The following is a 21,604-nucleotide window of genomic DNA, read 5'->3' on the forward strand; positions in this document are numbered from 1 at the left end:
ATCGGTTTCATGACAAATTAATACAGAATACATCTGTGATAGTTACATTCATCTTTATATGGAACGAAACCTTGGGTCTCTTAAGGAAATCTGGGAGGACCAATGGATTTAAATAAATGTTTTCTACACAGCTTTTATATTGAACACAATTCAAGTACACTTCTGTTTCGGATCGAGGAAGAATTGATGGACAGGTTTATGAGATGTCCACCTCTGTCAGGGACAGGGTCTGATAATCCAGACTGCAGGCACAGTGCCAGAACAAACCACACTGCTTCTATTCCAGGATGATAGCACGAGATTAGCCTCTGCCCTGTGCCAAATTTGCATAACAACCTTCTAATCTTCCTCAACCTGAAGTGAAATTGTCCTTTAGCTTGCATTGCTTTGTGTTTAAGACATGTCATAGCAGTAGGACACAGCTATATTTGGTTAAAGGTGTTGTAATGTTGTAAAAGTGATTTTTATTAAAAATAATAAATGTGTTCCTAAAAATATTATTGTAAAATTAGATATTGTAATAGAAATATGCAAGAGAAACACATTTCTAAGTGCACGTTTAATCGGTCCAAAGTTTTCATTTTAATCAGTTTCAGTAAAGAACCATCAACACAAGCTTTCAAGAACGCCAAAGCTTTTTCAGCTTTATGTGTAAAACTGGTGACCCCTAGTGGCCAAATGTAGAACAAATAATGAAAGTGTAATTTTACATTGTGTCCACCAGTGGCGCCCTCATCGCACACTCTTGCACTGTTTTCAAATCTCAGCCATTTCATAACTTTCAGTTCTATAGGCTATATATATATATATATATATATATATATAACCTTTTATTTACATTAAAATAAATTCAATATTTGGCTTTCAAAATAAATTTGGGTTCTGATTCTAAGTTTTATTAAATTAATGAGGTTAGTCTGAAGAGTCTTGCCTAAGGATGAACCACATGAAATTCCCACTATGCTGAAATCAGACCAATATCTGATCAAATTAAAATATATTTTAGACAATTTAGGAAGCACTTAACAATTCTTTTCATTATTAGAGCAGGCAGACATTGATATTCTATCATGCTCGGATTTGCTTTGCGTCAACAAAGTAATAGACAACACGTGTTAAAAGAAAAATTCCTTTGCTGTCTGTGTGAAGGAAAAGCACACAATGGTTGGGCAGGTCTCCACTGATCTCAACCTGTGATAAAGCTTACAGTGGCAGCACAGACCTACATTAGTCATAGACCACAGAACAACTGAAGACTATTTCACACTGACCCAACAAACGCCAACCAAATTCATTAATTTGACATCAGAATGTATGTGTTTATTTGCATTTGTTGGATCACAGTGAATTAACCTCTAAATATCCAACCCAGCAGACTGATTCAAACTTATACAAAGGTATAAAATGAGTCTATTTTTCATCTGTTTGCTACTTCTGTCTGTGTCTTTTTTTATAGTCAGTGTGATTATTTGACCCCTAGAAATGGTTATTTATGGATGGCTGTAAACAGGTCTATTGAGGATGGAGAGCTACAGGAAGAGCATCCTGTCTTTTTCAGCCTCATTGTGTACACACATGTCTTCTACATTTATTCAGTTCCACATGAAACTGAGTTCAGTCTTAACTTCAGAGTTTTCTATTCATTTTCAATAGCACACCTCTCCTCAACATTAATATTAATAGCACAAACCGTGTGGGAAACTTTTCCAATAAAATCTTTTAACCAGTTAAACAGGCTTAAATTCGATTTTAAAATAGTTTAATATAATTTCCATTTAAGTGAGTTTAAATGACTTATGCAGCCAATACATTTGATCTTAAATGTAGAGACAGCAACTAAACTTAAGTTTCTAAGTTTTCTCTAATTTTAAAAGTTTTATTTTGTTTAAGTAATTTATATTAAATTAAGATTAAACTACTTTATACTTTGAAGAAGAATTTGTTGAACTAGATTTTTAAAGAACAAAATACAAAAAAAAATTAATTAGTTTAATATTATTGAAATGCAGGTGAATAATAAAGCCAATTTGATTTAACTTTTACAATTGAATGCACTTTTTAAAGGCACAGTGCCCATACAAAGAGAAAAACAAAATTGTTATCTAGACACAATTGACATAAACAAAGAACAAAATGGGACTTTATATAAATAGACCTAAGTTACATAATTTTACCTAAATTATATAATTCGTGTCTCCTGTTGAGTTTTTAGAAGAGACCTCATTATGTTGTCATGCAGCACAGTTTCCTATATACAGTATATAATACAATTCATTTTATTAGCTTGGTTTAGTTCATTTTTCAAACTGCATTATCATGATTTCTTTACTCAAAGGAAAAGACAGACATAATGCCTGTTCTGTTTTATCAGCTGTCTGCCTGCGGGCCCAGACAAGACCCAAACGTGGCACACAGAAGAGAAAGAGGCAGATATGTAGTGGGGGGTGTACGGAACTTCTCATCCAGACAAAACATTCAATTTTAAACTTGTTTTATAATATCTTGTTAAATACAATTCAGAACATAAAATATATTTCTCTGCCTAAATATGTTCTTTGCCTATTAAATCTAAATAACAGAAACCAGTAACATCAGTTTTTTTACTAAATTACTTTTAGTTCTTGATAGGACATTATTTAAAAAAATTGTGTCATGTAACGTCTGTACTCCTGAGTTATATCTACTTCTTAATTGTATTGACCTCTTCCCATGAAAACACTGAGCCATTGTGTACGTTTGAACAGAAATGGGGTCAGTTCCTGCTGACTTTAGGACCTGGAGGAGAGTCCAGTTTCAGCAGCAGTAACTGGATCTAGGGGAGGTCTCAAACAAAACGGAATCTTTTTAATGCTCCTTTCCCAACTTCCAGAAGTTTCTTTTCCAGCTTATAAAGTTTACGGGAAGGATTCGTTGTCGGGGAAGCCGATAGATCTGGTTGCGGAAGGTTTTAGGAGCTGTGAGAGGTAAGTTACAGATGTTACAGATGTGACATAATTTGCATTCTGAATGATCTTGCAGCACCAGTGACCCATACTGTGAATCAAAGGGTATTTAAATGTTATTATATGTGCCGGGAAATGCAAAGATGTGCAATTTTTTAACCTTTATTTCTTAGAGACTTTGCAACTTTAATATCTTTTACTTAAAAGGTAAACATGAAAAGATTTTCTAACAAAAAGTGCATGTGCTTGTATCAGCTTTCTATTGCGTGACGAATTTTAGAGGTCTTTTTCTTTATTTTGGAAAGCAGTACAGGCAGACAGGCATTTTTCCCTCTTTGACTCACCCTGTTAATGGCTGTCCATGCATGGTTTAACAGGTCATTCAAAGAGCGGGTGAGGGTTGCAATGCATTGGGAGCCTGTGTTTTATTGGCCGTTCAACAGCAGATGGGGTGTGGAAAATGCCTGAAGTCGAGATCTTCCCACACTCATGTTAGAACTTCCTGCCATCCTGGCAGTGCTGACTGGCTGTTAGTTATCCCACATAAGACCTGCGTCTGCAAATGGCATTCCTTCATGCAAAGATATTCAGTGTGACTCTCTGAATGCTGGGCATTTGACAAATGACAAAACTTTGATTTTAAAACCAAATCTATTAAAAAATCTTACAAATTCACAATAACCCATAAGAAAATATAAAAGACAGTATTTTATTAATCTTTTATAATTTATCCTACTTATCAATAAGATTAAATGGAGAGCGAGTGAACATACATTTTTCTTCAAAAACTAAAATGTTCTTCATTTACCTCGAGTTCAATTCTCTAAATGTCTTTGTTCTGATGAACAGAGAGGAAGATGTTTGTAACAATGCTTGTAAACAGTTCTTGGACACCGTTGACTACCATAGTAGGGAAATTTGCAATATAAAAATGTCTTTTTTCAGTTGAACACAAATGAAGATATTTGTCTCATGCATCTCAGATATTTCTCCTGTAAAAGACCCAGGAATCTCACACATGTCTCCTTTCGAGTTTCACAAGAGATCTCAACAATGTCACAAACTGAGTTCAGATTATGAAACATTTCTCATCAAATTTTCACATATCTTGATTATTTTCTTTCTACAATCCACATTCATCTTACATCTCCCTACTCTTAATGTTTAAACGCTTAAAAAACTCTCAAATTGAACAATTGTCCAATTTGGTTCCGTTTTGATTTCCGTGTTTTGATTTTTATACGTCTGAGACTATATTGATACTTAAAACATACCTGTCAAATCTCCTACACTATCAATGAGCAATAATACTATTTTCTTTTGTGAAGTCTTGTTGTCTTTTATGACAACATATACGTATGCAAATAATATTGTTCACCTTTTTGCATTTTTTTTTATTGTATCTAAGAGGAATACTGAGGGGTTAGTTAGGTTACAATTGTGCACGTGGCACTTATATAACATTTATTCCTTACATGTCGTCTGGACTCTTTCTCTTAGCATAGCAAACCGTTCATTAAAGGCCTCTGGGATGTATCTTGGCACAACTCAGTTATGTGGCGGTTAAGATTTAAAGACACAGCACAGCTCTTCACAGATGAAATGATTTTGTGCCTGAAATCTTTGAAAATCAGATTATAATGATTTCTCTATTATCATAATCCACCACAGGTTATAAAAATACCATGTTGCTGTCAAATGTGATTCTTCTGTGCCTACTGGGCACCGTCAGCGCGGACAAGACCCTCAGCAGCCATGCCACCTCTTTGGCTGACAACAGCGCCACTTTGGCCTTCAACCTGTATCACAACATGGCTAAAGAGAAGGACATGGAGAACATCCTGATCTCCCCCGTGGTGGTCGCCACCTCATTGGGTCTGGTAGCTCTTGGAGGAAAATCGAACACCTCCTCCCAGGTAAAGACCCTTCTGAGCGCGACTAATGTGAAAGATGTGCAGCTGCACTCCGCGCTCGCCGAGCTTCTCTCCGAGGTCAGTAATTCAACGGCCCGCAACGTCACCTGGAAGATCAGCAATCGTCTGTACGGGCCCAGCTCCGTGAGCTTTGTGGATCACTTTCTGATCAGCAGCAAGAAGCATTACAAATACGACCACTCCAAAATAAACTTCAGAGACAAGCGTAGCGCGGTGAAGGCCATCAACGATTGGGCATCGAAGTCCACGGACGGCAAACTGCCTGAGGTGACAAAGGATGTGGAGAAAACAGATGGAGCCATGATCATCAATGCTATGTTCTACAAACGTACGTCTCCACCTCTTTTGTGATTCAACAATGTGAAAGATGTTCCAAAACTAACGTGTGGTTTCCTCTCTCTCCAGCACACTGGGATCAGCAGTTCCATCACAAAATGGTGGATAATCGCGGTTTTCTGGTGCATCGTTCTTACACTGTCTCTGTACACATGATGCACCGCACAGGTGAGGACGTCACATGAACACAACCGTGATGGTTAAACATCCTAGCTGCTGACGATTCATCTTCAATTTTAAACTAACTTTAGACGGTTTGGTCTTTCAGGCGTTTATGGGTATTATGAAGACACAACCAACGAACTTACAGTTTTGGAAATGCCGTTGGCCCATAAGATGTCGTCTATGGTGTTCATCATGCCGTACCAAGTAGAGTCTTTGGAGAGGGTGGAGAAACTGCTAACACGCGAACAGCTGGACACTTGGATTGGCAAACTGGAACAAAGAGGCGTCGCCGTGTCCCTTCCCAAGGTCAGCATGGAGGTCAGCCACAACCTGAAGGTAAGAGCAAAGTTGGAAATTTGACGTTTTTGGAATGCTCAGTACAAAATGTCTTATGAACTTAATTCTGTCTTGCAGAAACATCTCGCAGATCTGGGTCTGACTGATGCTGTAGATAAGGCCAAAGCTGATTTGTCTAACATGTCAGGGAAGAAAGACCTGTACCTGTCCAACGTGTTCCACGCCTCTGCCATGGAGTGGGACACGGAAGGAAACCCACCCGACAGCAGCGTCTATGGCACAGACAAGCTCAAGGACCCCAAGCTATTCTACGTTGACCATCCCTTCATTTTCCTAGTGAAGGACAACAAGACAAACTCCATTCTGTTCATTGGCAGAATGATGCGGCCGAAGGGTGATAAAATGAGAGATGAATTATAATGCAGGGTCTAATTTATACCAATATTTGTGTGATAATTTTGTTTGTATGTGCATGATTTGTATATGTGTGTGTCAGCATTTAGACAGGACGGGAAAGTTACATTTCGGGACCACCGTATAAGTGCACATTCCGTTATTTTTACGCCGTGTTTTGTCATTTGTTTTGAAACAATGCAAATGTTCACAACAAAGTCACAAGTAATGCACATGCTCACCTGAGGTTTGGGATGTATTCTAAGAAGGACAGCATGCTTATATTAAGTGTGATCTCCAGCAAGTGTACTAAATATTCACACAAACAGCATTCTGCTCAGGGGCTTATCTTTATCGATGAGTATTGATTCCTCGTTGAACACGAACTATGGCAACTGTTAGACGTTATGCCATACCGGTACATTCCCCTCAGAAGTGCACACATGTGTCTTCACTGAATACCATGTATGCACTAGACAGCATGTGATATGAGCTCAAATCTGCACTCGGCTTCGCACTGAACATGTTTAAGACCAGTTTCACACTGCACCAAAACACTTATGTCAGTTTGGGTTGTTTCTCCTTTTTCAATAAAATCTGCATTTTTTAGGGAAGTTGTGTTTTATTTTGTATACTTTGGTTACTCAATTCAACTACTTCTGCAGCACTTTTAATCTTTTTGAATGGGAAAAGCAAAGCAGCTTGTCAATAAATACATATTATTAGAGTCGGTTGTAAGACGAAAGTAAAAAAAGCAGTACAGACATAAGAAAAAATATATAGAAAAAAGGAAAATTACAAAATCTAGAATAAATATATGGTGGCATTAAAAAATACATGGTATAGGCCTAATAATCATATTCACAATATGTTCATATTTTAAATAATACACTTCTATTTCTGTCATGACTGTATATTTAGATTAGATTCAACTTTATTGTCATTACACATATACAAGTACAGTGTAACGAAATGTAGTTTAGGTCTAACCAGAAGTGCAATTACCAAGTGCTGGATATACAGTGTGAATAAATACAGAATACAATTAGGAAAAATACTATACAATTTACGCATCCTGCATAAAGTATAAAAATATATATGAATGACTCCAGAATGTCCCACATTAATACATTTTACAGTATACAAAATAACCCATAATGCATTGAACTTCGCCCTCTCTTTTTGTAACAAAAGTCTCAAATTAATATTACCAGCAACGTTTTGAAGCCATTAAACTTATTAATTTAAGTCTATGTGTTAAAATCTCTCAACGAGTTTGTACTAAAGTAAATAATTACTATATTACTATTAAAATATTTCTGCTCTTTTTTCTAACAGCTTTAAAACATTATGCAGTTCAATCTTGCCACGTATACTCAGATCTGAATGACTGTATACGATTTTGGCGGCATCTAGCGGCCTTCGTTGAAACTGCTTAAAAGATCACAGACTGCCTAAATAATTCAGCAAAATCTCAACAATCTGGTTTTAGCTGGTAAAACCTAAACTTGTGAATCACACTGAAGACATAAAACAAGTTTGTTTGACTTTTGTCTGTAACTCAGAATATTTTAACTTCAACCCACAAAACGAGCAAATGTCGTGGTGAACGTCACAGTGTTTGTTTAAACATCTACAGTCAATCTTTATGCTTTATAAGTCTAAACTTTCACCCACTCATTAATAACATCAACTTTTTAACAATAAAACCATTAGAATTTCTTCGACGGTTTCTTCAAGCAGGGAATGTAGACTACTTCGTGTTAACTTTATTACTACGTTATAATGTAATTGTATATATGAGAGCCAGAATAAAAAAAATCTTTGAATCGGACTGAACTACGAGCGCAGATATAGTGACGTACAGTTGCTTATGTTTGTATTGCGACTGTTATCGCACGAAATCGGTTCAGATTGGATGGAGCTCTGAATCCGTTAACGTGCGAGCAACTCCTCCTTCCGCACGTCCGACCTTTGAAATCTCCGTCTCTCTCATCATGGCTCCGGCGGCGGACAGGCTGGGCTACTGGGGAACGCCGACCTCAACTCTCGACTGGTGTGAGGAGAATTATGTGGTGTCGTATTACATCGCAGAATTCTGTAAGTACCATAAATCCTTACGTTTTCGTGCGGTTCACGCGGTTCTTGGTCGTGTAGGACGGTAAACACGGATGTTAACTCAGGAAAGAGTAGCACTTCGAATCCTACTATGGGGAAGTCTCGTATCTTAATATTCACGTGGCAGACCTTCGCTATTGGGTGATTGCCATGAATTTGTTTAATATTAATAATCAAGTTCTTTGCGATTGGATAATTTTGAAGCGATGTCAACGTGGCGTGTTAAATATTAAATAACCAAGCCTTGTTAATCCAAACGTTATGAACGTATGCGTAACCTCGTAAGTCTTTATCATAGTAGGTTTAGTAAGTTTGCAGCTGGGAGAGGCTAGCGATCCTCTGTCTGTTTATATTGAATGTAAATCACGTAGCTTAATAACAACAATCACAATGACAGGAAAACATATGAATAAAATCAAGCGCGTGGCGGGGGGGCGAGTAGAGAGGACGTCATGCCGAAGATACTACGAGATAAGAAAGACGTGTATCGTTGTATTCCCGTATTCTTTGTAGTAATTTACTTTATATTATGCAAACACTGTGTTATTACCATATCTGACATTACTGTACCATGGCAGGGCTTGACATTAAAGTCCGGGTGAAATAAAAAATGATTATTCTTATTTTTTCATGAAATATTGCAGCGTTTAATGTAAATAGTTTATCAATGTATGTCGTGTACTTTTTAAAATGAATGTACCCTAATAATCTTCAATTTGGCAATCTGAAAATGGATTTACCCCGGAACAGCCATTTCGAATGACGTAAATTAGACGGCTTGACCGGAGCATCGGTTAACTCCTCCCCTTCAACTAGTCTCCTGCCAGTTTAATTTCAAAATCAATGCGACAGCAGTTTTTATACATCCACTAAATTTGCAGTGAAAAAGGAGAAGCCACACCCACATTTCCTTTTCACTCGGAAACGTGTCAGAATACGGAAGTATAAACGATCGCGCCTTCCGCAATGTCATGTGGTTGTCCTATGGTGGTTGTCCTTTGGACAAGTAAATTTGTCATTCACTTCTCCAAGTACAAATATTACTTGTCCGAAGATTTTAAAAGATTATATTTCATATGAAGTGTCAATATAATAGTTTCAGATCCTGATTGGTCAAGTTTGCTTAGTTAGTTTACACAGTGTTCACTGCGGCGCCCTAAATGTTAATAATCTCATTATTGCTATAGAACAAAGACAAGCAGTTATTATTATAAGGGTCAGTGTTACTTTATTTTCACATAGCACTGGTGCTACGACGCCAAACAGTTTTAGCACAAGTATAAAACTGCAAGTGCAGTTCATCAAATGAATTGGCAGATAACTTCCAAATAACATTAATGTTGCATAGCCTACATATGGATAAATCAGAGCCATATCATTTTTAGTTTACCTAAATCTGTTGAGTTTTGTATAAATTCTGTGTATTTTTTTTTACTATACAATAGAGGTATATTTGTCCACATCAATTACTTTAGTAAATTGAACCTTACTATAGTATACTACAGTGTATACTACAGCTAATCAATTTACTACATGGGTACTACAATTTCCTTTAGCAAATACTATAGTACACTAAAGTATTTTGATTTCCGTGTGTTCTAGATAACACAACTTTTTTTCTGACGGGTCTTCAAGGAGACACTTGTGTTTTAGTGTGTTTGACGATAGCTTCACTCAAACAGTAAAGAGCTCGTAAAATAAACTCTCCGAGCAACTCTAGAGACGCACTGTATGTGTAGTATGTGTAACATATACAACATATCTCATTCACTCAAACACACCGAAAAGCCAGAAGACGCATTTAACGTAAATAACAGGATTCCGTGTCTGCATCTAGTTATATGGACTAAAAGCAGTGTGCCATTGTTAATTGACACACGCAAACGCAATTCACACAAACACGCAGCTCTGTCTTATGCACCTATTCTTATTACTCTTAGCACAGTCCGATTTTTTTCGCAGCACTTTTTTTTCTCTCTCTCACATATCCATACAAAACATTCACTTGTCTCGGACAAGCGGGCAAGTTTAATGTTGAGCCCTTCGTGGTTCTTTACAGTATAGAGTTATACAGTACTATACTGGCAAATATAGAATGTCAAGTAATAAAAGCTTCAGGACGGACCTTTTAAACCAAAACTTTCAGTATGTAAACAAATTGTTAAATTAACGTATTACCACTTTGAATTCTGTTATCGTTTAACTAAAAGTTTTGCTTGAATGCTGGTTATATATGGCATATAACACGCGTTCATTGTGTTTCTGTTGTTCAATTGGTAAATCCATTACATTTGCAGCATCAACGGTTACGGGTTCGATCGCAAGGAACACACATTTATAAAATGTATATCTTGAATCGTTTTGTATAAAATGTATATGTAAATATATAACATGCCACATATTAGGTGAACCTTAGCTAACTGGTCACTTTGAAAGTTGGCCAAAGGTCAACAATAAATGCCACAAACCAGCTAAAGGTTCAATTAATATAATAACAGGGTTATTTCATTCCTGTCTCCTTATACATCACTTTCTTTATATCCAAGAGGTGTTTGAAGCAAGGGAATAGTGTTTAGTAAATTTAATGAGAAACAACGGGAATTTCTGTCTAAATGTGTGTTTGCTTATGAAAGAATGTGCCATGTTCAGCACAAAACCCATGTATCCAAACAATGTCTCAATGGCCTGCATACACCTTGTTGACTCTTTCTACCACATGTTTGGTTTATTGGTCAATGAAACACAATGAGGTACAAAAGCAGTTTGACAACTGATGTTTGGATCATAAATCAGATGGACAGAATTATTTGTGTCACGGTTTTAATATTATTATTATTTTTTCCACAGGGAACACGGTCAGTAACCTGATTATGATCCTCCCTCCAATATATGGAGCCATTCAGACGTATAAAGCCGGACTGGAAACACGTTACGTTTTGTCGTTTTTAGGACTTGCAGGTAGGAACAGAAGCAAAGCATCATTCACCTACATTTATATAAATATACACTTTAAATGCTTAAAATAAACTGCCCTTTCCTATAGATATTAATAACAGAATTGCATAGAACTGTCCAGCCTGTACAACTGTCTAGTCCAGCTTGGTGCTCCACATTTTTCTAAAGCCCTCTGAACCACTGCAAATGTTATAACCGTTGACAAAATCCTCTCCTGATGCATGTTTTCTATCTAACTTTTTTCAATTACAGCGGTAGGCATCGGCTCATGGAGTTTCCACATGACGCTACAGTATGAAATGCAGGTAAGCAAGAATCTTTGTCAGCCTCTCTACAACTACTGTGCATGTGATCTCAAGCACACCAGAAGCTTATTTTCACTTCCAGCTTCATAACCACAAAGCTGCTTACGGCACATGACCAAAGCAATAGCTGAAAATCACAACAGTGAGACACAAATGCTATCCTCTCTGGATTGTCTTTTGCTTTTAGTTGCTGGACGAGCTGCCGATGATCTACATCTGCTGCGTCTTCGTCTACTGTCTGTAAGTTTACCTTTCGCACACCTGATGTCACATTTGCTTTCATCTTTGAATGCTCACTGCAACAGTCGGAAAATAAAAATCTGTCGCTTTTTTACTGATGAGTGTCATATGATTGAGGGTCAAATGACACTCAATCCCACCCATATCCCACCCGATCATGTTTTACATTTTTCATCACTGTGTTTGAAGTTAACACTGTGTGCGAATGTTAACATTACAGATACGAGTGCTTCAAGCAAGAAGGTGTTATTAACTATTTCTCAATAAGCCTTTTGCTGACCTTCAGTATTACCGTTAGTGTGGTAAGTTTTATTTTGCTGTACATTTTTTTTAAAACACAGCTGATATTTTGGACACTGAAGCCAGACTTAAATGTACGAAACATTTTTGTAACATTTCAATGCTTCATATTTTGGATAAGCTATGATCTGACACACTCAGTTCAGGTCATGGAATATGAATGATTTCTGCTGATAATTCGTAATGTGATGAACAACACACTTGGTTATTCTGCCAGTACACCTGTGTGAACCTCATACATCAGCTATATGCGAACCTGGACAACAAAACCAGTCTTATGGGTCAAATTTTCGAAATTGACATTTTTACATCATATGAAATCTGAATGATTAAGCTTTCTATTGATGTATGAGTTGTTATGGATAGGACAATATATGGCGGAGATACAGACGTTTATAACTCAGGAATCTGAGGGTGCTTCAAAATATAAACGTTGAGAAAATCACCTTTAAAGTTGTCCATCAGAGGTGCTGTAGCAGGCCATCCACTCACAAAAATAACGGTTTTAAGTATAAAGGGAAGGAAACACACAAAATATCTTGGAATATCTATAGTTGGAATAGAATTCGTACATTTTATATGTCGCTTAAGTGTCCAAATAATACAATAATATTAATGTTTTTACATGTGTTTAGAGAGCATTGCATAAATTCAGTGTCTTTTGTAGGTTTACCTGCTATGGAAAGAGCCGATCTTTCATCAGGTGAGAAATCTCTGTTTCTTATTGATAAACTCATATGTCCTCCCTTTGTTTAAACTGTTATTGGACAATAGAAATTGTATTTGTTTTTCTGATTTGTTGCTTTTTGAAACATTTCTGTGTTTGCTCTGAATTCTGTCAGGTGCCCAGGGGGCACATAAGGCAATCCGTGTGTAAAAAGCTCCTCTGGCTATGTTTGTTTTTGTTGTGTAATGGCAGTTGGTGGTTGCTTTATATGCCACCTGACCTTCTGTAAACACAAGGATGTCATTAATAACAATATACAATCACTATTCAAACAATCCTGCTTTCATCACATGGGGGTGGTCTTTATAACATTTACATTTTAGCATTTGGCAGACGCTTTTATTCAAAGTGACTTACATTGCATTATCCTATACACTTGTTTTTTTTAAGTATGTGCAATCCCCTGGGATCGAACCCATGACATTAGCATTGTTAGCGCCATGCTCTTACCACCCTGAGCTACATAAGTTAAAAGCATTTTTCACTTTCCCCAGGTCATGTATGCTGCACTGATGATTTTCTTGGTGATTCGGTCTGTTTTTATAGTCACATGGTGAGAACATGCATGTGTGGTTATAGTTTTTTTGTAATGATTACATAAAGCCACTCTTAATCAACATGATTATTCATTTTGTAGGGTCTATCCTTGGCTCAGAGCCCTGTGCTTTATATCTTTATGTGTCTTCCTGCTGGGATTTGTATTATGGAACATCGATAACATCATGTGTGACTCTCTGAGGTATCTGAAGTTCCACACAGATGATGTATTTTTGTATGCAAAACCCGGATGGGAGTAAGTAATTTAGTACTTCACTTTTCATCGCCCCAAAGTCTGGTTTAATGCCTTTCGAGGTATTAAAATGCTGATGACCGTTGATAGCTTCATCACAGGCTTGTGAGAAAGGTCCATAAGATTTGTGGTTAACAAAACCTCAAACTATTTTCATGTTCAAATCCATGACATAAAACACGCCGGTAAGAACACGTTTGTGAAATTTAAAGCTTTATCGTGTCTAGTATATTTTTCTTTGTTCTGTTAAACACAAATGAAGATATTTTGAAGAATTTAGGAACATAACACGTTCTGGGGCACTTTTGACAATCATTTTTGACTACCCCGGAAATGTCAGTTGCTAACATTCTTCTAAATATCTTTCGTCCTGTTCAACAGAACAAAGAAATGTATACAGGTTTGGATCTACTTGAGGTTGAGTAATTCAGTAAAAGTTCATTTTTGGCAGGAGTATCCCTTTAAAAACGCTGGTCGCTAACAAGTTGCTAAACACAACCACATCCTATGGCAGGGACGTTAAACATCATCACGCATATAAATCTCATAAATAATGCAACATGGACAAAAATCTCTAAAAACATGGATGGAGATTTATATAAGAAGTAATTACTTACAAGAGAACAGGTTTTTAATAAAGTTTTAAAAAGGTGTCGAAGGCTAAGTGATGGTGACCTTACGTGCATGAGGATGTTTACCGTCTGTATATAGCAACATGTTAGCTTCTGGCGTTTGTATTTGGGCGTCAAAAATAGCAAATATTGTGTACATTCTTGTAAAGATTATATTGATAGACGAACATCATAAACATTTGTTAATGACAGAGAAAATTTATTTTCAAAAGAAAAATCCAAAGGCTTCCGATCGAGGGAACCAGTGCGGCGCTAACTTCCGGGTTGGCCTGCAAAAATACATCATCTCTACACCACACTATACTTATATTTATTCAAATGATACAAGTCTCAAAAGAGTTACTGTATTGACCAGTTGACTGTTTTAATTTCAGAGCCACACGGCAACGTCTTCCCCCTGTCATTGGGGCGGTTACACAGCTCCACGCTTGGTGGCATATCCTAACAGGCCTGGGCTCGTATTTGCACACACTTCTCAGGTACTGGTAGTGAAAAAAAGACTCTTGGAGAAATTCTGCCATTAGTAGTCAAGATAATGATTTAGATTTTCGTTTCTTAGCCTACAAATTCGATCGACCTACCTCAAGCACAGACCAAAAGTTAAGGTAAGTGCATTTGGGGTTTATTCTTTATATATCGCTTCTTTAAGTTTTTAAACCAACGTTTTGAATCTGTTTAGTTTTTATGCGGGGTTTGGCCGGTGCTGCACATTGAATCACAGAAGACGAGTTGAAAGGGAAACGAGAGGAGGATAATAGACCAATCAGAGACCTTGTACAAGAGGTACAGCCAATCAGCTTCAACAGCAGCAGCAGGAAATGACCAGTGGCTATCGGTTTGGTTCTCCCATTCCCCTCCGGCTTTGTTGGACAAGTGCATTTATGAGAATGCTGCCATGGAAGGAAGCTTTTTTAGTTTATTTTAAATTAGAGAATTTTGTTGTTGTTCTGTGATTTATTTGCACAATGTGTTATTTGCATAAATTGTTTTACATATGAGGGCCAATTGTAAATTTTAATGGAAATATTGTTTACAGTTTAAAGTTTCTTTAAATAATAAACAATAGATGGTAATACGTTACAAAATACAAATGAATTAAATAAGTTATACAACATGCATACAAGAATACATAAAGTATACATTTCAAGCCCCTCGTGTCGCCGATATGCAACTGAATCATTTCAGTTCATTCAAAATGTTCATGATGATTATAAAGAGAGCATTAACATAAATATGTTTCTGTAATTTTATGAAGGTTTAATCATAAACCTACTAATAAACATTGGGCTGCAGGTTTCAAGACACTCAAATACTTTAATTCATTGATTATTTACTATGATTAGTAGATTTATGATTTATTTAGTAGGTTTATTTATTTATGTTTCATGAGGGAGGGGTCAATGTAAAAGAGCTCTTACGTTGACTACTTTAACTGCCCAGCCTGTGTTCCCTGTCAGAAAGAGAGACAGTGTGGTTACGAATGAAGGTTTGTGATTTGTTTTATATTGTGCCAAGTTACGGTGTTTAATAATCTCTTTACGACGCACAGTAAATACAACTTAAAATTGTAAAGATCGGGGTGAGATGTTAGGTGTTGGATATAAATTTGAATCTGATTTTCTGATACAGAAATGCTGCTGTTGGTGTGGACTAACACGGAGGGTGCCTTAGATTCAACTGTGTATTCAGTGTTGCCTTGATATTTAGGTATATCAACAAAATATAACAATGCTTCCCATATATCTAATAATGCAGACTTGAGAAGACATGTGTATATAAGTGAACAAACAACAGCAAAATTACTGCCACTGTTACTGCAATTTCTGTATGTGCCTAAATCACTTAAACAGTACTTACAGGTATAGGCAAAAATTTTAAAACGTCTATTCTTCCTCTCGACTTAAACGGTTTGGTTATAATCAAAGAATATTGTGGCTTTCTCTCTCAACATTGTCCTTCAAAGACTATGTTTGTTGTATGTGTTTTGGTAAATAACCTTTTTGACTCATTAAAGTCTATGTTGCCAAAATAAAATTTTTGGTAATGCTGTTTTATTTCATTATAAATTGTGAGGGTTTGTTATATGAACTGGTGTCTGTAAAGATATTAAGGCCTTTCAGGTTAAAGAAAAAAAAGTGCAAAAATGCATTAACAAATTAGGCTTTCTAAATGGATAGTCCAGCCAAAAATACTCACCCTCTTGTCATGTCAAACCTGTATTACTGTCTTCTGCAGAACTCAAAAGAATTAGGTTAGTCAATACTTAGGTTTTGTCAACTCAATAGAAGTGAACCGCTGTTGTTCGGTGACCAACATTCTTGAAATTATCTTCTTTGTTTTGCAGAGCAAAGTAAGTCATACAGGTTTGGAATGATTATAAGGCATACTATCCCTTAAAGGGGTCATATGACACGGCTAAAACTAATATTATCCTTTGTTTTAGATGTAATGCAATGTGTATACACGATTTAATTTTGCCACATACCACGCATGTTTGTATCTTCTCTATGCCCCGCCTCTCTGAAAAGCACAGATTTTTAACAAAGCTCATCGCTTTGAAAAGTGAGGTTTGCTATTATTGGCCTGAACATCAGGTTCCAAAGCAAATGTACTAACAGGTACGCCCGCCTTACTTGAATATACTTTTGGGTGGTCTTGGTCAAATCATACCACAAACTAACGTAGATTTGTGTGGGTGTGGTTACAGGAGGCATTTCAGGAAGGTCTGGGTGAGCATCTAGATAGAATGCATATTTGTTCCGACACTTTAATTTTTGCAATCTTACTAATGACACACCAAAGACACAGAAAAGCACGTATTCGTGCCATATGACCCCTTTAAAAATAAAAACGCAGACTGCAGGTTTTTATTTGAACAATAGAGGGCACCACTAATATGACCTCTATTGAACCCGCACACCTGTGCACACCTGAGTCATGTCAGACAGAGATGTCTCTGACTCATTTCCGCCCTCTTAATCAGCACGTTTAACCTGTTGTTAAGAAGAGGCTCCGGTATGCTGGGGAATTCTCTCCTACGTCAGAAGTTTCAAGGAGGTGAATGTAAAAACTCTTAAATTGCTTAAATGTTCTGTCTTTGCAATATGGGAAACCATCATACACACAGTTCCTGTGACACTTTTAAACCTTTTTTTACTAACTTTTAGTTTAACTGAAAATACAACCAATCTTTATTTGGGCATCTTCATGTTTTCAGGCAATTAGATCTTAACAGGGTCTCTTAAAGGGATACCTTCCTAGCAAATACAAATTTCCCCATGTTTTACTTGCCCTCAAGGCATTCTAACTGAAGATGGTTTTCTTCTTGTAAAATAATGCAGTCTAAAATACCACATATCATTTAACTTCCAAGCGGTAGAATGGGAGTGAATGGGTGTTGACTTTTACAAAGTCTTTGTTAAAAGGTCTTAACAATGGTCTTCTGAAGCGAATCGATGCGTTTGTTAAGGAGAAATATCCATATTAACAGCAACATTGATGTCTAGCTTCCATCATCTCTCGAATGCGCCTGAAAAAGAGGCTTGTTTTTCTGGCAGATGACAGAGGCGTGTCGTAAGTTACGGTGATGAACAATGTTTTTTTTGTTTTGTTTCATTAGTATGGCATCTACTCTGGCGGAAGCTTTCGTCACCATCACTTGACGGAAAAACAAGCCTCTGGTTCACGTGCATTCGAGAAGCTAGACATCAATGTTAAAAGCCATGTCAATCTGGATATTTCTCTTTAAAAAAACGCATAGATTCACTTCAGAAGACCTTTGTTAAAACCACAGAGCCGTGTCGAGCAGTTCTTTGATCGATGGATGCACTTTTTGGAGGATCAAACACCCATTCACTCTCATTCCACCGCTTGGAAGTAAAATGAAACGCGGTGGTATTAGAACTCCGACTGCATTATTCTTCAAGAAGAAAAACATATTCAGTTAGGATAACATTACATTTGTTTATATCACCACCTCTCTAAGAATACACTCCATGGGTTTCTTAAAAAATTACTCCATGACAAGTAAATGAATTACAAAAAATGAATCACAACCACAAAAAAACCCCAAGCATTCTTAAATAATACATTTGGAGGTGGTTTTGATATGTTTCAGCACTTTAACAAAGCCAATCATGTAAATCTACACTGTAAATGGAAAAATTCCCTGACTTCACATCCTGAACCAGCAGACGGGAGCGTTTTATGTGTCACCGCCACTGATAACACAGATGACATGCTGTACCAGCAGATGCAGGGGCATGGAGCACATGCCCAAGCTGGAGGTAAACAGGAAGTGAAAGACACGTTGGTATCTAAAATTACTGAGTGACCGGATCGGTGAATCCTAAAATGGTCCGTGTTTGGTTTGCTTGTATATTTTTGTACAATCCCTGAGTAAGTTGAGCGGAAGTTAATAAGTTAATTGTAAGTTAAGTTTTGATAAATGAGAAACAAACTGCATTAGTTCTTTCACAAGTGATCTGTAAAGAATAGTTCACCCAAAATACATTTTCTTTCATCATTTATTCACCCTAATGTCATTTAAAAATCTAGATAGATATTTTGAGAAATGTTCTTGTTGTTGTTTGGTTACCAATGTATTAAATATCTTTTGTGCTCAGCAGAAAATAAGAAAGGATTTTGGGTGGACTATACCTTTAAATCCTACTAAAGTAAATAAGATTTTATTTAAAATGAATGAAGTAATGAAGTGTAGACTTAAAAATAAGACTAAAACGTACTTAAATAATGTAAAGTCTTTAAAAATGAGAATTTGACATTTGCATCTAAACCCTCCAAAAAGTCACCTCCAATGTAGTGCATTAATATAAGCATGATATTTTTACAAACAATGATGTTGACTATGTACAGTTGCCCATTTTAAGATTTTCAAACCAGTCATAATAACTGTAATATTAGTCATGTGATAATTCATTCAAATCGAGCAGTGAATCAAAGCTTATCGTGTGTATTGTCTGAGACTGAGGCTTGCCAGTCCAGAGTTCAGGTAAATATCAGGTATTCAGGAAGTGAATCGATGAAACATCCGATTGTATTTAGCTAGATGACTTCTTGAGGTTCTTAAAGTTTCGAAGTGTAAATCACACAATCATTTTTCATATGGATAGCTGTGACGTTTGAAGATGATTTCTTCTTTTAACAACAATATTATAAAGAAAACTTCTTTAGCATTGATCACATTGTGCCCCTCTGTTCTGTGGCCTGTAAGACAAAAGAATTGGAGAAACAGCTAAATCTGAAAATGTTTGTGGTGCTTGTGCAAAACCTACTGTATGTAGTACAGAAATTGTGTGTAAGTGTCACTATTAAAACGACAGTAGAATTCAATTGTGTATTAATTAGAATTGAGCTCAATTATGTGTACATGCAAGCTTATTGTTTCATAAAAAGACTTCTATTCCCTTCATACAAGCTCATTGATAAAATCCTGATTTAAGTCAAAGCTGGATGTGATGTCACATGATATTACACAACATTTTTCAAGGGGCTCTTTATGAAATCACAGCTTCACACACAGAAAAAGTCTCACGGGAACTTCCCCTTTTCCAGAACAGTTGTTAGTAAACAACAGCTCTGAATCACCGACAGAGGATGTGAATATCCATTTTTTTCTTCAGTTGTCTCTGCTGAATTGGCACATGTAAATTGGTCTATCACAGTATCCGAATTTCACGACACCATTATTGCTAAAATATTTATGATAATTATCAAGATGATATTATCCCGATATCTAGAATAAAAAATAAACAAGGCGATCACCTAAAAACGCTTTAATTTCAATCATTTTTTATTAACACAATTTCAACAATTCACTTTGTCTAGCACAAATATTATGATTCAAGCTGATGCAATGCAAACTACTCCATCTATCTAGTGTACTTTTTCAAGATCTTAACATAATCAGTACCAGGTGTGTGGTGCTAAATAGTGTTGTATATTTCCTGCAACAATAAACATCCCTCTGGGAAACATTCTTTCAATCAGCAATATACAATTAAATTCCAAACCTTTGAATTTGGCAATTCACAAAAGCCATGCACATACCTTTACATTACTTTAGCTTATTCTAAAAAATAAGGGTGTAGCTGGTAGTTTTTCGTGACTGGGCACGTATCTCAGGTCAGAGAGTATCTGTTAAATGCATAAGGTGCATACACGAATAGTGCTAGGAATGTCAGTAAGATTAACATTAGGATTTTGATGTATATGTACTTCATTTACTAGATCCATAAAACATTTACTGAAGCAGATGAATATTTACTAATGCTCTTCCACCAATGCACAAAGTCTTGAACTAGGCTCACCTTGTAAAAAATTATCCTGTAAAAAAATTACCAGACATTTACCAGTCATATTACAGACATTTCCACTGGTGCAAAAATGCAATTGAAGTCAGTGCAAAATCTAAAATACAGGTAAAACAACTATAAAAAATGAATACGGAAAATTCTTTCATGTTAATAATTGCAGAGCTCTCAGTTTATCAGCTGACGACTGATATTATAGTGCTGACTAATAGTCACAGCATTGTGTAGCGTGTGCGAAAGAGACAAAAGAATGTGTTAACCACTAAAGTATAAAGCTAGAGGAACTTTCATTAATTATAACACTGGCTCTGTTCAGAAACCTAGACAACCTCGGTGGGAAAAAAACAGACATTCAAATCATATTTATTAAAAGTTAAACATTTGACTTAGTAACTGTTGATTTATTTTATTTTTTAGGCTACACAATTCCATTCTACTTTAAATGTTGCTTAGAAGGTTACAATGTGTGCTTTCTACTGTAATGACATGGACAGGTCACCATTCAATAAGGGAGGTGTCACACATTTTCTCCACCAAGTTCAGCCATGAAGAGCACATGAAGACAACAAAGGCCACCATGTTAAAAATAAGACAATGCCATGTCAAAAGGAACAGTGCATGACAAATGAAGGGACACATCCGGCAGGTGCTACTTACAGTTAATTCAACAAAAACATTTTTTCACAATGTGTGGGACTAAAACACACAAAGCCGTAAGAGGAACTTTGAGTTTGGGTTTTCTTATACAATAGCTAGGCCACTTGTTTGGGACCTTGGATTAAATAAGCTTGATTTAGTTATCTGGAATGGCCAAATGTATTCCTTCACAGGATGTTAAGTTTGATTCCAAAATAAATGGAATAAAAATAGCATTTCACACCATTTTTGGTGGTGGGGATGGAATTGCACAGTTGTTATGTCCACCGTGTCTTGCTAAAGGGTTTCCTGTTGCATGATTTATATTGCTGTGTCTCATTGAATACTTTAGCAATCTGCCTCAGAGGTGCTGAAACAAATCTCATCAAATGATGATGAAAGCGTGCTTGTAGACATCTGGATTCATTGCCATTTTTGCATGAGAATCTACCCACTTCCTAAAATGTTGTGTTTCAGACCTTATAAAGAATTGTAATGAAAT

At 36.4% G+C, this 21,604-nt stretch overlaps 2 protein-coding genes across 2 annotated transcripts; both read left to right on the forward strand.

The window, feature by feature from the left end:
* The first annotated feature begins 2,829 nt into the window (after positions 1–2,829).
* Positions 2,830–6,681, forward strand: serpinh1a (serpin peptidase inhibitor, clade H (heat shock protein 47), member 1a). Its single transcript, XM_056736635.1, has 5 exons — positions 2,830–2,963; positions 4,614–5,204; positions 5,282–5,380; positions 5,481–5,713; positions 5,792–6,681. The coding sequence occupies exons 2-5, from the start codon at positions 4,628–4,630 to the stop codon at positions 6,092–6,094; spliced, it is 1,212 nt and encodes a 403-aa protein (XP_056592613.1). The 5' UTR covers positions 2,830–2,963; positions 4,614–4,627; the 3' UTR covers positions 6,095–6,681.
* Positions 6,682–6,826: 145 nt separating this feature from the next.
* On the forward strand, positions 6,827–15,438 carry acer3 (alkaline ceramidase 3). The gene is made up of 11 exons (XM_056736637.1): positions 6,827–8,167; positions 11,033–11,143; positions 11,393–11,445; positions 11,633–11,685; positions 11,906–11,987; positions 12,653–12,688; positions 13,207–13,265; positions 13,350–13,451; positions 14,509–14,613; positions 14,694–14,739; positions 14,814–15,438. Exons 1-11 carry the CDS (start codon positions 8,065–8,067, stop codon positions 14,865–14,867), a joined length of 804 nt encoding a protein of 267 aa, XP_056592615.1. The 5' UTR covers positions 6,827–8,064; the 3' UTR covers positions 14,868–15,438.
* Positions 15,439–21,604: the final 6,166 nt, after the last annotated feature.

The sequence above is a fragment of the Triplophysa dalaica genome, chromosome 22 (assembly GCF_015846415.1).
Source record: "Triplophysa dalaica isolate WHDGS20190420 chromosome 22, ASM1584641v1, whole genome shotgun sequence".
NCBI classification, from domain to species: Eukaryota; Metazoa; Chordata; class Actinopteri; order Cypriniformes; family Nemacheilidae; genus Triplophysa; species Triplophysa dalaica.